Source organism: Danio aesculapii, chromosome 1 (genome assembly GCF_903798145.1).
Source record: "Danio aesculapii chromosome 1, fDanAes4.1, whole genome shotgun sequence".
NCBI lineage: Eukaryota > Metazoa > Chordata > Actinopteri > Cypriniformes > Danionidae > Danio > Danio aesculapii.
In genome coordinates, this window is record NC_079435.1 from 40,870,851 (window position 1) to 40,887,484 (window position 16,634).

Genomic DNA, 16,634 nt, shown 5'->3' on the forward strand with positions numbered 1-16,634 from the left:
TTACCATCCATCCATCCATTAATCTATCCATTAAGGGTGGGAATCATGGTTAACTCACAATACTATATTGTAACAATATTTTGAAAAAATGCATCAAAAATAATAAGATGCATTTCTTTTGTTAACAGCACGAATTGCAACAATGTAGACCAAACAGCTGTCAAACAGTTTGTGACTGAAAAGGCCACATCTCTTAATTAGTCATCACATCATCATCTCATTTTAGTAGAATATACATTCAAGAAAACACTGTCAAAATAGCAATTTATTGCTTTCTAGTTTACTGTAAACTTAAGACACTTATTACAACTTGGCCAACTTATTTAATGTATTTTATGCTTAGCCCTGGTTTTTTAATCAAGCATTCAAAGTAGGTTAATATTTTTTCTTCAAGAACAGTAACTGATCGGAGAGATGAGCACATACTCATTTGAGCACTTGTGGAGTTCAGTGGAGAACATTAGTTATTTAGTCATCAAATTAAAAAGTAATTTTTATCTGTTTTTTTTATTTCTCTAATATTTTCAGCCAAAGATTTCATAATATCATCTACAAGACTTTCCCAATGGTTAAATAAATGCCAGGCCCTTCAAATGATATGTTTATGTCCTATTGATAACTTTATCTACTATAAGTTTTGGCAGAATCAAATAGTTTGAGCACATATTCCTGTATGAAGTCTCACAGAACTGACCACGAGCACGTGTGATCTCCTTAGCAACGTGAAAGCAGGTCTGTGAGGGATAAACAAGCAGAAGATTCAGGAGAGCTGAGTTGTCTGAAACACAAATACCTTGGCCCAGCTTAGACAGAAGAAAGTATCCGTATGCCTGAGATTCTGTCTGTCTTCTCAACCACCTGGCCGCAGACTGGTATCAGACTGGATCAATTGGTACTGGGCCGCACAAGAAATCATTAATTATTTCCGTTTTATTTATTATAGTCTGAATTATTATCTGAGTCTTATATTTTGAAGTCTTTTATTTTGAAAAATGATTGTATTCTCTCGCTTATGTCTCGGTCACTTGAGCACCCAAATTTAACCCACAAGCAGTAAAATAATTAAGAAACAGACATCTTTGGAAAATTTCTTTGGTAAAGGGGAAAAGACCAAGTGAAGGACCCGCGAACTGCCAAGGAATGGATCCGCAGCCCATTTGTCAACAAATAAGGTGAATCCGCCATGGCTGTGCAAGAAGATCAACTTCTGGAGATCGCAAATGACGGCGGCCTTTTAGTGGCCGTTCGCACATCACATCCTTTCTAGAGTTCGTGCAAATTTGTTGTTTCTAATGGAGGTGTGCGGCTTGCATGCACAAGTGGCGTGACGCGCTCACGCCTTCCAGACACACCCAAGGAATGAATTCCGCAAGTGCACTGCAAGTCACGTGACAAGAACTGACCGATCATGTTCAGCTTGAATGGAAAATACACATTTCAGTAGACTAATCATCTCAGACAAACACAGAACACCCAAACACTACAGTGCTTTGTAAATTTTCCATAAATAAAACAGTTAATGGTCACCTAGCAACCTACAACCTACGAACTCCCCCTCTCTCCCTTCCCCCTTTCCTCAAGCGAAAATGCAGTTGACTGAAACTTTCTGTCGTGCACCACGCCCATCAAAAGGGTACCTTTTAGCAGTGGAAACACAAGCCTGATAAAGGTGACCCATACTACTCGTACAGTAAAGTATTGTTGATCCGCAATTACGGGAAGTGCCTGGTGGTGGCTTGGTGTACTGCAGGCAAATCCATTAACTGCTGCCGTCAGTGAAAGTCTCATTGACTAATTCAGGTCTTTTGTACATTTAGACAAATATCGATTCTTGGAACTAGAGTCCAGATAATGTATCGCAGCCAAAAATATGTTCATATATCAGCATATTGATATTTTGTCCCACCCCTAATATCCATGCATCCATCCATCCATCCATCCAGGAAATACTTAACACAACCATGAGTTTCTTGTCATTGCTGGGGTGTGTGATTCCCTTTTTTCTTCACATGATCTACTTCAATCTGCAAAAGACAAAGACAAGACTAAAAGCTTTACATGCTTGGTGAGCTCCAGCTTACTTACTCTTTAAAAATAATACATAATCTTTTTAAGTTGCATCAACTTATTACTTTAACTTCAGTTAAATGTTCCTTTCAATGTAATGTTTTACGCTGTAAAATATCAAACTATATATGTTTAAAGAAATGTAGGGTTTGAAATGTTTAAAAAAAAGTTCATTTGATTTTGAACTTACTAATTCAAGGCAGTATGTCAATTTTTACTATGTTCTTGCCATTGTCAAGGTGTGTTTCTTTGTTTCTTCATGCCATTCTGACATAGAGAAATATTTCAAGTCAATAATTAGTCTTAATCCCATTCTTTGGATGATAACTCCATTGTTCAATCTGTTCAAGCAGTTACTTGCTCTTTGAGCTCCAGCTCTTCAAGCATATCTCCACTGTTCCCATTGTGAATCTCCTTCTTCTACTCCACTCCAATCTGCAAAAAACAAATACTGCACCAACAGAGCTCTTCTTGCTGTCCAAGATCCAGCAATGCCAAAGCTATTCTCCAGCATTCATCAAGCCATCTTCACCTCCCCCTTGTGAGTCTCCTTCTTCTGCCTGTTGTGTGTCCATTACCTGCAAAAACACCTTCTACAGACAAGACATCTAACTATGACTACTAGCACCCCTTTCATCTCAGAAGTACATCTATCATATATAAGTAATACCTGACCATCAGTTTCCTGTCATTGCTGAAGTGTTTGATTCCCTTTTTTCTCCACATGCTCCACTCCAATCTGCAAAAGACAAAACTAACAGAGCCATTCCTTCAGCATTTTTTAAATAAATCTCCATTGTTCCCCTTGTGAGTCTCATTCTTCTCAGCCTGTTGTGTGTTCATTACCTGTATGTAAGTAGCCATTACCATCCATCCATCCATCCATCCAACCATCAATCCATCCAGCCATCCAGGAAATACCCAACCATGAGTTTCCTGTCATTGCTGGGGTGTGTGTGTCCCTTGTTTCTCCGCATGCTCCACTCCACACTGCAAAAGACAACAACAAGACTAACAGAGTTTTTCTCGATTGCTGAGCTTCAGCTATTCAAGTTATCTCCAGTGTTCCCCTTTTTAGTCTCCTTCTTCTGCTTGTTGTGTGTTCATAAATAAGTTAAATTGCAAATGTAAAAAAAAAACTGAAAAATACAAGCATATACAAACTAAATACAAAGCATACACAAGCAAAATAACTATTGTATTTGGGTGATTCTATAATTGTGGGTACATCTGACATTTAAAATATTTTTTTGTAAATAAACTCTTTATAAACAGCTATTCTTTCCAGTATCTCATTGAAAACATATTCAATTTAACCATTTAATAATATTTTTTTTTTACTTTTAAGGTAAAAAAAACTGTTACACTGAATGGGTAACAGTAACAGAATTATTTGCATTAGAACTGACAATTTTACAAGTTTGTAGACAAAAAGTTCACTTGCTAGCATAAATGCTAAGAGCACATGGTACTAATGAATTCAGGATTAAAATATTTTAAAATTAACCAATGTATGATTGATTACACATTCTGTTTTCCTTTTGAAATTCTTCTAATCTTTTAAATCAAAATTTTTTCTTATATTATAGAGAGAACACACACACGTAGAGAAACGTAGAGAGTGACATCATTATCTTTTTTTACAAAGTTGTGGGAGGTATTTTTACAAATATAAAAGCAAAGTATGGTACGATAACAAAATTGATGAAAGATTTAGACACACATTTTTGTTAAAAAATTATTTTTAAACAATTAAACAGTTTAAAAAAAAATTTATGAACCATTTATGGTCAAAATTATTTGCCCTTTTAAGCTAATTTTTTTTTCTACTGCCTACAGAACAAACCATCGTTATACAATAACTTACCTAATTACCCTAACCTGCCTAGTTTATCTTTCTAACCAACTTAAGCCTTTTAATGTCACTTTGAGCTGTATAGAAGTGTCTTGAAAAAATATCTAGTAAAATATTATTTACTGTCATCATGGCAAAAATCAAATTAATCAATTATTAGAAATGAGTCATTAAAACTATTATGTTTAGAAATTTGTTGAAAAAATCTTCTCTCCATTAAACAGAAATTGGGGAAAAATAAACAGGGGGGCTAATAATTCAGACTTCAACTGTATGTATATATATTGGCAAAAGAGATACATGATGTAAAAATACACTAATTTGGACATCAAGAAGTCATGAATGTTGGCAATTTAAGATATTTTTAAGAAAAATTTTTGTATTTTTGTGGAATTTAACATGGTGTGATCTATGAAAATAGGTAAAACGTATATAAACAATCAAAAATCTAACCAGTTTTGTAAAGCTGAAAAAATGATGTCTTTGGACAACAAATGTTACCTGCAATTATAGAATAACCCACTAATATATCCGTCCACCAACCTGACAACACAACAAATGACAATCTACAATTATAAATACTAAAGATGATAATACACAAACCAGAATTATATATATATATATATATATATATATATATATATATATATATATATATATATATATATATATATATATATATATATATATATATAACGTTATTCAGAATCCTTAAATTGAAGGTCGACAATCACTACAGTCTGATCGAAAGACCTGAAAAAACTAATAGCACAACCTAAATGTATGTGACAGAGAGAAATATAAAAACATATTTCGACTCAGTGACTAAAACACGTTGAAATAGCCATATAACAACCAAAAATTATACTTTTATGAAGAACTTTACATACTGTTAATGTCAGAGACGGTCAGACGCTAAATGCTCGGAAACCGTCGGGAACACGCAGCAGTTTCACGTCATTGAACTCATTCTATTTTAGAACGCAGGTAACCACAGCAACCAAATTCAAATATCACCTTAAAGGCCCAGTTCGCGATTTCTGAGAAATGCTGTCGAAAATAATATTAATAATACTGTTGATTGGGTCCGTGTAACTCTTGTTTTTGGCTATATAAAAATAACTTTTGTACTCTATTTGACTACATTCTGTTTATTTACATTACATTTTGCATGCTACTTATAGTAAGCATGTATATAGTACTTATAGGCTTGTTGCACAGAAGATGTGTTTTGTTTATACTGTAAATGTATTCATAGTTTGTCATGTGCATGTCCCTCTTATTTAAGGAGTCACATAATTCTTCTGTTCTGCCTTTTAAAGTAGTCTTGATATAAATAATATAATTTGATATAAATAAAGGTGATTTTCTTGAACCCTAGATTAGGTTGATAATTGTAAATAAAAGAGAAATAGTTTAATTAATATTGCAAGAACTTAATATTCATTTAATATTGTTTCAGTTTATTGTCTGACCAAATTTCCTAAACCGTAAAGTCATTGTGGATTTAAAATTTGCTTTTTTAATTTGTAGATTTAAATAGTAGTGCTGGGGTGACATGGTGGTTTAGTGGTAAGCACTGTTGCCTCAAAGCAAGAAGGTCGCTGGTTCAAGTCCCGGTTGGGCCAGTTGGCATTACTGTGAGGAGTTTGCATATTCTCCCTGTGTTGGTGTGGGTTTCCCCCACAGTCCAAACACATGCTTTATAGGGGAATTAATTAACTAAGTTGGCCGTAGTGTATGTGTGTTTATGTGAGAGTGTATGGGTGTTTCCAGTACCGGGTTGCAGCTGGATTGGTATCCACTGTGTAAAAAATAGGCTGGATAAGTATCGGTTCATTCCATTATGGTGACCCCTGATGAATAAAGGGACTAAGCTGAAGGAAAATTAATGAATGAATAAGTGGTAGTGCTTGTTATGATGTATTTGTGCACAGCGCACTTCATTTTTTAGCAAATACTATAACCTTCTTTTGCCCCTCAAAAATAAATACACTTCCTACACTTTTTTAAGCCCAAAAAAATAAGTCATTTATTACACATACGTCAATATATGCAAGTAGTCAAACATAAACTTTTAAAGTACAGGTTTTTTTAATCTTATGCCTATCTGAAAAAATAACATTCCAGTCAACTTTATTAATAAGGTGGAATCACTGAAGTGACATTTATTACCTCAGTGATGTTTTCACCACCTTTCTACTCACTCAAATCCATTCTTAGGAGTCTGATATAGTTTTAAACAACATGCAGGCGAATAATAAATGACGACATTTTAAATATTTGGTACATCTCTTTAACATGACTGTCATTCAAAAATATTTTAAAACAATTAAAAATTTCCATAATTGAATTTAGGGATGCACCAAAATGAAAATTCTGGATAAGGAGGAAGTCTACTAAGGAGTGGGACTGATGGAGAGGGTGGAAATATGTGTTTCCCCTTCTAGGGAACTTCAACACTGCGTCTAACCAGAACGCTAGGGGGAACACCTCTTTTATACGCGTCTTGAAGCACATGTGAAATCAATCTAATGTAATTAAGCGGTGTCGTCAGACCAGAGAGTATAAAAGCCTGCACTGAGCCTTCAGTGTTAACTTCTTTGCTTTCAAGAAGCACGCACGTGAAAAAAACACCCTCTCTGTGACCATTCATTACTGACTTTGCATACACAAAATACAAAAAAACTGACAAACTAGCTTTTTTGTTTTTGATATGGCAGAAAAAAAAAACTTTAAACGCTGTGTGCCTCAATGTCCCCGTTTTATCACGGCTGGTGACTCACATGATTTGTGTTTAGAGTGTTTGGGAGAGGAGCATGCCCTGGCAGCATTTGAGAATGCTGACTGTGTGCACTGTGATGCTCTCTCCCGCAAAGTGCTGCGTAGTTCTTTAATAAAACTCCCGCGGCTCGCGCTCCTCGCGGTTCGGGTCCCGCTCGTGCTGAGGCTGAGCGTAGGCTCCGTTCATGGGGTTCCCAATTAGATTTAGCGGACGAGATGGAGACGGACTCTGTCCTTTCTCTTCCTCTATCCGCGAGATCTAATCCTCCCTCGGGAGTGCCAGAAGCACGCTCTGCGGTTTCTTCTGCGCCTCGTGGGAGGGCGGCGTCATCCGTTTCCGAGGAAACCGATGCACCGCTGCAGCAAAGCCAAAGAGGGTCGGGGGATCTGCCACCCCGGTCAGTAGAATATGAGGAGTTAGTGGAGGTGATTTCACGTGCTGCTGACAGGTTTGATGTAATAGACTGGCAGCCAGCACGTGAGCAGCAGCAGCTGCGTCTGACAGGAATGCTGGATGAGAGAGAATTACCCAGCAGAGTTGATCCTCCACTGAGGGACCTCCCCTTCTGTCCCGAACTACATCATGCGGTTTCTAAATCATGGAATAATCCGTATTCAGCTCGTTTAATGACACCAAAAACGGTTATTTATTTAGCAGTTCGTGGGCTGGGGGAAAAAGCTTGTACAGAAATGCCAAAAATAGAAGAGGATCTAGCACGTCATCTTCGTCCAGATTTAAAATCTGCAAGGGTCCCTCTTTTGTCATCTAGACCATTAAGAGTCACATCTGGTCTAGTTGGCAAAGCATACATGACGGCTGGTCAGTCTGTCGGATGCCTGCACACTATGTCAGTGTTGCAGGCATATCAGGCTGACCTAATAAAAGAGTGCTTAGATGGTGGGGGAGCAACACCCGAACAGCTTCGAGAAGCTCTTCGGGCGTCGGATTTAGCTTTAAGAGCTACTAAAGAGGCGGCCTCTAGTTTGGGGCGGTCTATGGCAACCCTGGTGGCTACAGAGCGGCACCTCTGGCTGACACAAGCAGAGGTGTCAGAAAGTGATAGAGCTATTTTTATGGACGCTCCAATATCAAGCTCAAGGCTTTTTGGTGACGCCGAGTGAAAAAACGCTCTAGCTCCCTCGGGGACTTTCTCCCCCCAAGATCTAAAAGTCAGGGGGCTGCTAAAAGACAGCCCCAGCCGTCAACCAGCTCCTCATATCGGGCGGTACAAAAGGAGAGTGTGGCGTCTCGGGCTCCCCCTCAGGAAAAGAGGGCCTGGAGAGCACGCTCTCAGCCTGAGCCTTCCTCAAAAAATCTCACAAGGTAAATAGTAATTTCCAGAAAGGCGAAGGATAAAAGGAAGTCCTGATGTGTTGGGAGTCAGGCTTCCCAGTGCCCCCCCTGGACATCGAGAGCTCCATTCGGCGCCCTCATTGAACCAGGGTCCGCGGAGAAAGGGATTTTTGTCTCCCGGGGTGGGCATTCCTCAGTGTCTGAGGGCATTGGGGACCCCACCCCCTCTTCGGAGGGTCCAAGAGCAACCAGAGGCCAGTCTCGAGAGGCTGGTACCCCTAGCACATTTTTTGGCAGCGTGGAAACACCTGCCGATGGTGTCTCAGTGGGTCCTGTTCACGGTGGAACACGGCTACAAAATACAGTTTTGTGCACGGCCACCTCACTTCAACGGTGTTACACCCACCATAGTGAAGCCAAAACAGGCTCTGGTTATGGAACAGGAAGTACTGGCTCTATTAAAAAAAAAAAAAAAGGGCGCGATAGAGCGTGTTCTCCCACTCGACAGAGAATCAGGGTTTTACAGCCAGTATTTTATAGTTCCCAAAAAGGATGGGGGACTGCGTCCCATATTAGATCTGAGAAATCTAAATCGGTCCGTCGGGGCCCTCAGGTTCAGGATGTTAACCATCAAAAACGTGGTGTCACAAATTCAGTCCGAGGACTGGTTTGTGACAATAGACCTGAAAGACGCATACTTCCATATATCCATCCTTCCCCAACACAGGAAGTACCTGAGGTTCGCTTTCGGGGGCGAAGCGTTTCAGTATCGGGTTCTTCCATTCGGCCAAGCTTTGTCACCTCGAAGCTTCACCAAAGTAGTCGAAGCGGCACTAGCACCACTTCGTATGCAGGGTATACGTATCCTAAACTACATAGACGATTGGCTAATTCTAGCTCAGACTCACGATATGGCAGTTCGACATCGAGATGTCGTTCTTACCCATATCAGAAGGTTGGGGTTTCGGTTGAACACCGCAAAAAGTGTGCTTGTTCCAGCCAGGACGACCATTTTTTTAGGTGTGCTATGGGACTCCATGACGATGCGAGCACGTCTGTCCCCGCCACGAATCGCTTCGATTCAGTCAGCCGTACACAGAGTCAAACTAGGCCAGTTCATCACTGTGAAACACTTTCAGAGAGTGTTGGGTCTCATGGCAGCAGCAGCCAGCATGATTCCGTTTGGTCTGCTGTACATGAGACCCCTGCAGTGGTGGCTCAAATCCAGGGGGTTTTCCCTCAAGGGGAATCCTTTTCGCATGATCAAGGTCTCGCGGCGCTGCCTTCGAGCCTTAAGTATGTGGAAAATGCCCTGGTTCCTGTCCCAGGGCCCAGTGTTGGGGGCTGTCTGTCATCGCGTCATGCTTATGACAGATGCTTCTTTAACGGGCTGGGGAGCAACCCTGAGGGGGCTTCCTGCAGCGGGACAATGGGGAGAACATCATCGTTCTTGGCACATAAACTGCCTGGAGATGATGGCCGTGTTTCTGGCCTTAAAACACTTTCTCCCCGATTTAAGGGGCCATCATATTCTAGTCCGCACGGACAACACATCGGTGGTCGCTTACATCAACCATCAGGGGGGTCTGAGGTCTCGAATGCTATGCAAGCTGGCACATCGGATCCTCCTGTGGGCCCAGAACAAAATTCTGTCCATCAGGGCAATGTATGTCCCGGGCCATCTGAACAAGGGAGCAGATCTCCTGTCGAGGCAGGGGGTGAGATCCGGGAAATGGAAACTTCACCCCGAGGTGGTGGAGACCATTTGGGAAAAATTCGGGAGAGCGCAGGTAGACCTGTTTGCTTCCCAAGAGACCACGCATTGCATACTGTGGTTTTCTCTCTCGCATCCAGCCCATCTGGGATTGGATGCCATGGTGCAGACGTGGCCGAGGCTTCGTCTGTATGCTTTTCCCCCGGTCGCTCTGCTCCCAGGAGTCCTGGAGAGGGTCCGTCAAGACGGGATTCAGTTACTGCTGGTAGCCCCGTTTTGGCCTACGAGAATTTGGTTTTCAGACCTCATAGCCCTGCTGGCGGGTCTCCCGTGGGAGATCCCCATCAGGAGGGACCTTCTGTCCCAGGCGGGAGGAATGATACTTCATCCCCAACCCGACCTGTGGAAACTGTGGGTGTGGCATCTGAGGGGGCCCACCTCATAGAGTATGGACTGTCAACCGAGGTTGCTCAGACCATTCTAAGCTCCAGGGCTCCCTCCACAAGGAAGCTTTATGCCCTAAAATGGGCTCTCTTTTCAGCTTGGTGTAGAGAACACCAGCTGAACCCAGTCAGCTGTCAGGTAGCCTCAGTGCTGGAATTTCTCCAAGATCGCCTGTCTGCTGGGTTAGCTGCATCCACTCTGAGAGTGTATGTTTCAGCTATAGCGGCCTACCGTTCCCCCCTAGATGATGAGTCACTAGGGCAGGACCCGCTTATTCGTCGCTTCCTACGTGGAGCCATAAGGCTAAGGCCTGTCAGCACACACAGAGTACCGACATGGGATTTAACATTGGTGCTCGAGGGCATCTCTGTTCCCCCATTTGAGCCACTGCAGGAGGCTTCAGATAAGTTTCTGACATTAAAAACAGCTTTTTTTATTAGCTATTTCTTCTCTAAAAAGGGTTGGTGACCTCCAGGCTCTGTCGGTTGCACCTTCATTTCTGGAGTTTGCTCCAGGCATGTCCAAAGCCTTTCTTTATCCCAGACCTGGGTATGTGCCGAAGGTGCCCACTCATGTGGCGAGACCTGCTGTGCTGCAGGCCTTTAATCCGCCCCCATTTCAGTCGTCGGACCAAGAGAAATTGAATTTACTCTGCCCAGATAGGGCTCTGGATACGTATGTTAACCAGGTTATCAACTGGAGAAAGAGTGAGCAGTTACTGGTCTGCTTCGGACCCTCAAAGAGGGGGAGTCCGGCGAACAAGCAGACTATAAGTAATTGGATAGTTGAGACTATCTCAGTTACCTATCAGGCTGCTGGACGTCCCGCACCTAAATTTAAGGCCCACTCCACAAGGGCTGTAGGGGCCTCCAAAGCTTCTATTTCGGGCTCTGCCCTTTCTGACATTTGTTTGGCGGCAGGATGGTCGACGCCACATACATTTGTGCGTCATTATCAGCTCGATGTAGACCCCTCACCAGGGTCCTCTGTTCTCACTGCGTAGTGTGCGTTCACAGTCAGCAGTGAATCTGGCCTAGTGGGTATTGCGTTCCCCTAGCGTTCTGGTTAGACGCAGTGTTGAAGTTCCCTAGAAGGGGAACGTCTCAGGTTACGTATGTAACCATAGTTCCCCGAGAGGGAACGAGACACTGCGTCTTCCGCCATACTCTCTTCTGCCTGTTACTTCTTTCAAGCAAATTTGAAGTTAACACTGAAGGCTCAGTGCAGGCTTTTATACTCTCTGGTCTGACGACACCGCTTAATTACATTAGATTGATTTCACATGTGCTTCAAGACGCGTATAAAAGAGGTGTTCCCCCTAGCGTTCTGGTTAGACGCAGTGTCTCGTTCCCTCTCGGGGAACTATGGTTACATACGTAACCTGAGACGATTTTCTGAGGGAGGGGTCATTTAATCTATAATTATCACCAAGTCCCAGAAGAGTCATATATTGTTTTATTGTTTCTGTAGAATGGGAGTTTTTGGAATAATTAGTTAAATTTGATCTGTCTGTTTGTGGGTCAATGACGGTAATTAAATCTCCTGCAATTAGTACAATATTTGTGTCAGGTAATAATTAGAAGTTAGGAAAAACAGATGGGTCGCCATTATTTGGGCAATAAATATTAGCTAATGTGTATGAGACATAATTAACAGAAACATCTGATAAATCTTCCATTTGGATCTGTAAGAGATGTATTAACAGTAAGTGGGACATTGTTATTTATTAATATTGAAACTCCTCCTTGTTTACTGTTGTTTATTGATGAGAATATATTGTAGGATTGATTTGATATTAGATTTTCCTGTTCTGAGTTTAAAATGTGGGTTTCTTGTAAAAAAAAAAAAAAAAAGTAATGTCTGTCCCTATATAGCTTTGTTAAGTGGGCAGTTATTTTAATTCTTTTCACCTGAGACCTAAAGCCATACTCTGTTGTGTGTTATCTCTCAAACAGCAAGACCCAGCAGAAGTCGAAACTGTGGAGAATATTTTGGCACGGGCTGCTGCTAAAGGTTTGCTGGGAGGCCTGATGCCACCAGACCCCCTTGATGAAGACAAGCTCAAAAAAAGAAAGAAACGAAAAGAATCAACAACAGTTCTTCCACTTTTCTCAACGACTGACCCTCCAGCATCAATGATGATCAATCTGAATCTTCCAGATCCCATCAATCCAGCTCCAAATCCCACTTCCACAACCCCGAATGACAGTTTCACAATCTTAGACCACACTTCCATCACTAAAAGCCAAACATCAATCATAGATGCCACACTTAGCACTACAAATCATTCCAACATTCCTGACCAGTCATACAATGATCAAAATCAGTCTTCAGCTGTGCAAAAGAAAAAATCTAAATCTCATACGCCACCGGTTAAAGTTAAATCTAAGCAGTCCAGAAGAAAAAAAGCAGCACATAAAGAACAAAGCAAAAGTCGACCATCACGTAAGAAACTCCTGCACCTTCGGCCATCGCAACACATGACTGTTAACTCCATTACTCCAACTCCACCTCAGGACAAACCCACCGCCATCAGGACCCCAGTACCACCACACAGATCCAGACATTTGCAGAGCAGAGCCACGTCTCAAAGGGAATCTGTTAAACCGAGACAGGAAATCATCAAATCAGAGGCTCGGGAAATCATCTCGAGAGAGCTCCGTTTGCCTCCTGTTTATCCGCTCAGTTCTTCATCCACTTATCGGCTGAACTCCTCCAACTCGTCTCATTTCTCCAGCAGTCCTTCCTCTTCCAGCAGCATCACTAAAGCCAGAGACTCCATCATTTTACATTCACAGACGTGGCACTGAGCTACATCCCTTGTGCTTCTATACTAAAGAAGGTTTGTAGAAAGTAATCTGACAAACTATGGGAAAAATATACTGCCACTGAAGGAAAGGCACTGATTTTAGGAGTAAATATGATTTATTATATATCCTCCTGAGACCCAAAGAATTTTTTTTTCTTTTTTTTTCTTTTTTCTGTGATTTCCTACATCCTTTGGGTTAAAAAAATTCTACAATTTAGAGTTTTTACATTTTGTTTTTATTTTTAATTGTACAGCATGTCCACTGCAGTGGACCACAGGACCATTTTAGTTCAAAACGACCGCCACTCAGACGACAAAACTGTACAGGATATTGCTGTAAAGGGAAAATAATCCAATATTAATGTAACAAAAACAAAACAAAAGCCATTTTTTCCTTTTGTATTGAAATTCCTGAAACAGTTTAGTCTGAAAGAGAGCCAAACTCAAAAAGGAAAACAAAAGAAGTGATGTTAATCCAAAACAAATTAAACATAAAAGTGATTTAAAACTGATTGTCATTCTTTAATTGTCTCTAATTCTCTAATTGTCTGATGGTCAGACTCTAAATCAGAGTCTCCCTCAACTATCTTATAAAGAATCCTCTCTGCTTCAGTTCTGCCACCTACAACATGCAGTCATTAGTTAAATTAAGATGGTCCTGGTGTCCACTGTAATGGACATTTAGAAAAGAATGATATTTTGAAACACAAACAAGTTAACAGCTTTGAAAGCTAAATGTATTGTTCCTGACACTTTAATAAACAAATATATATGTAATAATAATAGTAATAAAACATTTAAAAAGCAAAATTTTACATGTCTCTCTCCTTCCCACAAAATGTGCTTGTTTGTATGCCGGCCATTTTGGATGCAGTGTAAGAAGTGGTTCCTGGCATGCCAGCCAATCAAATGACATCACTAGAAAGCTCAAGATGTCCTCTGAACAACACAACAGGACTTGACAGAGTAGCTAAAAAAAATTCAAGGAAAATTCATGAAAATGCAATGTCCACTACAGAGGACACAAGTCAATTGGTGGGGTCTTAGGAGGATATTAGTGATTTGTGTAGTATGGTGAAAATACTGTAACAATTTTTGTTTCATGCATGCTATGTTTCATAATTATATTTAGTTGTGATTTGCATCTAAATGAGGAAGGTTCTAATTGGGCTTTATAATATATATGGGATGTATATGAGAATATTATGAGATTGAATATTTAAAAATATTTATGGTTTATTTTCTGATTGATGTATCACAGTGAATTTATATTTTTATTAAATATATTAAATTTCAATGAAACATTATGAAACCATCTAACAATTTAAACAGTCTAAATTTTAATATTATTAAATTTGTGGTAAAGTAAGTCGTTTTTCTAAGTGTGGGAATGGCTTGTAACAAAACAAAACAAAGAAAAGAAAACATTTTGTAGCCATAACAAGCACAATTTTAAATTTACTATGGATTTTACTACACTAACTATAGTGTTTTCACAAAGTATCCTCAATCGGCCATAAATGAGGCACAGAACATGAACGATGCCACTGAACTTGCATATAGAGTTTGCATGTTCTCCCCATTTTTCGTGGGGGCTCCGGTTTCCCCCAGAGCCCAAGCACTGGTCCTTTAAATGAATTGGTTGAACTAAATTGGCCATAGTATATGAGTGTGTGTGTTTGTTGGTGTTTTCTAGTTCGCGGTTGCAGTTGGAAGGGGATCCTCTGTGTAAAACATATGTTGGAATAGTTGTCGGGTCTTTCCGCTGTGGCGATCCCTGATAAATAAGAGACTAAGTTGATATAAATTAAATGAATGAATAATGATCAGTCATTGTCAATTTGCTCTGCATTAATCAGCCAGACTGGAAAAATTACTATAGAAAATGACAGGTCAAACAGAACAAAAGGTGTCTTTGCTTGGCCAAACTGAACCAGGACAAGGATTTTGAAAACACTCATGTTTTCCTGGTCAAGAAAATGAAATATTAGGCTAATATCTTAATTAATACTGCAAAAATATTTATCTTTTACCACCTATTAAGTTTAATATTGCACTTTTTCCTGCTTACGAAGTCATTCTCAATGTTTTTTCTTCTTCTGTGGTTTACAGCCTAAATAAGTAACAACGTATAGCAGTGCATTAAACATAAGGTCCATCCTGTTATCACCAGTATGACCAGTCAAGAAATCTTAACATTCTTTGTACTTTCTTATCAAATTAGACATATAAAATACCTTGTGGGTCATCATGAAGCATTGCAATTTAAGCTAGTTCTCTGAAAACAATTACATTATCATCTTTCTTCATTACTTTTAAAACTCTTAATCTGTTTCTCTGTCACAATATAGATGAAAATGTTTGTCATATTATGACTTTTTGTGATTTGTTGGCCATTTTATAGAGGAAAGCTAAGCATTAAAGTTCAACCCTAAACATCAGAGGACCATATAAAAATATACAAATCAGATATTAAGTTTGTGCATGCTTTTATAAAGGGATAGTTCACCCAAAAAATCTAATTTACACACTTTATAATGTACCCACTCTAAAGTAGTTTAAAAACCTTTACAAGTTTCCTTTTTCTGTTAAAGACAAAACAAGTTATTTTGAAAAATGTTAGAAACCAACCATCGATTCCCATAGTAAATAAAACAAATACTATGGAAATACTATGGTACTATAATTGAGCTTATTTTGTGATTGTGTGACCAGTAAATGATGGTGAACTCTGCATTTAAGTCACCGAATTAAAAACAAAAGCAGGTTAATTTGAGTTTAAGCAAAGTTTATTTATAAGCTAATTTCGAGAGGATCACGTGCTTATGATTGCCCACGGCTGGTCTCGCATTAGCTAAAGCATGATTTACTAATCAGATGATTATTAACTCAAAAAAAACCCAAAAAACAGTTTAACTTGGTTATTTCTTCTTGAAGAATCCCTCCTTCCACCCCTACTCCTCCTCCTATTTCTTTGATAAGGCACACCATGGCCAAGTGGTAAGCACTGTTGACTCACAACAAGCATGTCAGTGGTTCAAGTCCTTACCAGGCCAGTCGACGTTTCTGAGTTTACATTGCTCCCATTGCTCGCGTGTCTTTCCCCTGGGTTCTCTGGTTTCCTCCCACAGTCCAAAGACATGCGTCATAGGTGAATTGACCAAACCAAATTGGCACCATAGATGAGCTCATAGTCAGCAGTATATCTCTCCATAGCAGTTCCTAATTTGTCATTAGCCATAAATAAGCAGGGGAGTTCTCGAGAACTACCTGGGCTCAAACTCCCCTCTCGCCCTGCAAACGGAAGGGAGCCCCGGGCTCAAGGATTTTATGAGCTCAGGGCTCTCTCCCAGGACAGCAAGCCAAACACACTTTATAATCAATCATCAGCAAAGTGTGAACTCTTGAAACTCATTTATTTAAAATATTCATTCATTTTCTTTTCGGCTTAGTCCCTTTATTAATCCAGGGTCGATACAGCGAAATGAACCGCCAACTTATCCAGCACAACGGACAATTTAGCTTATTCAATTCACCTATAGCACATGTCTTTGGACTGTGGGGGAAACTGGAGCACCTGGGAAACTGGACTTTCTTGCTGTGAGGCGATCATGCTACCCTCTGCACCACCATGACGCCCTTTTTAAAAATATTTATTTCTTAATTG

At 40.1% G+C, this 16,634-nt stretch overlaps 1 protein-coding gene across 1 annotated transcript in view; it reads left to right on the forward strand.

Moving 5' to 3' along the window:
• The window catches only part of LOC130231032 (putative methyltransferase NSUN7), a 56,620-nt gene extending 43,556 nt beyond the window's left edge, over positions 1 to 13,064 (forward strand). The window contains exon 11 of the mRNA XM_056460406.1: positions 12,114 to 13,064. Within this exon, the coding sequence (XP_056316381.1) occupies positions 12,114 to 12,968 (855 nt within the window). The 3' untranslated portion in view covers positions 12,969 to 13,064. The remainder of the gene's footprint in view (positions 1 to 12,113) is intronic.
• Positions 13,065 to 16,634: the final 3,570 nt, after the last annotated feature.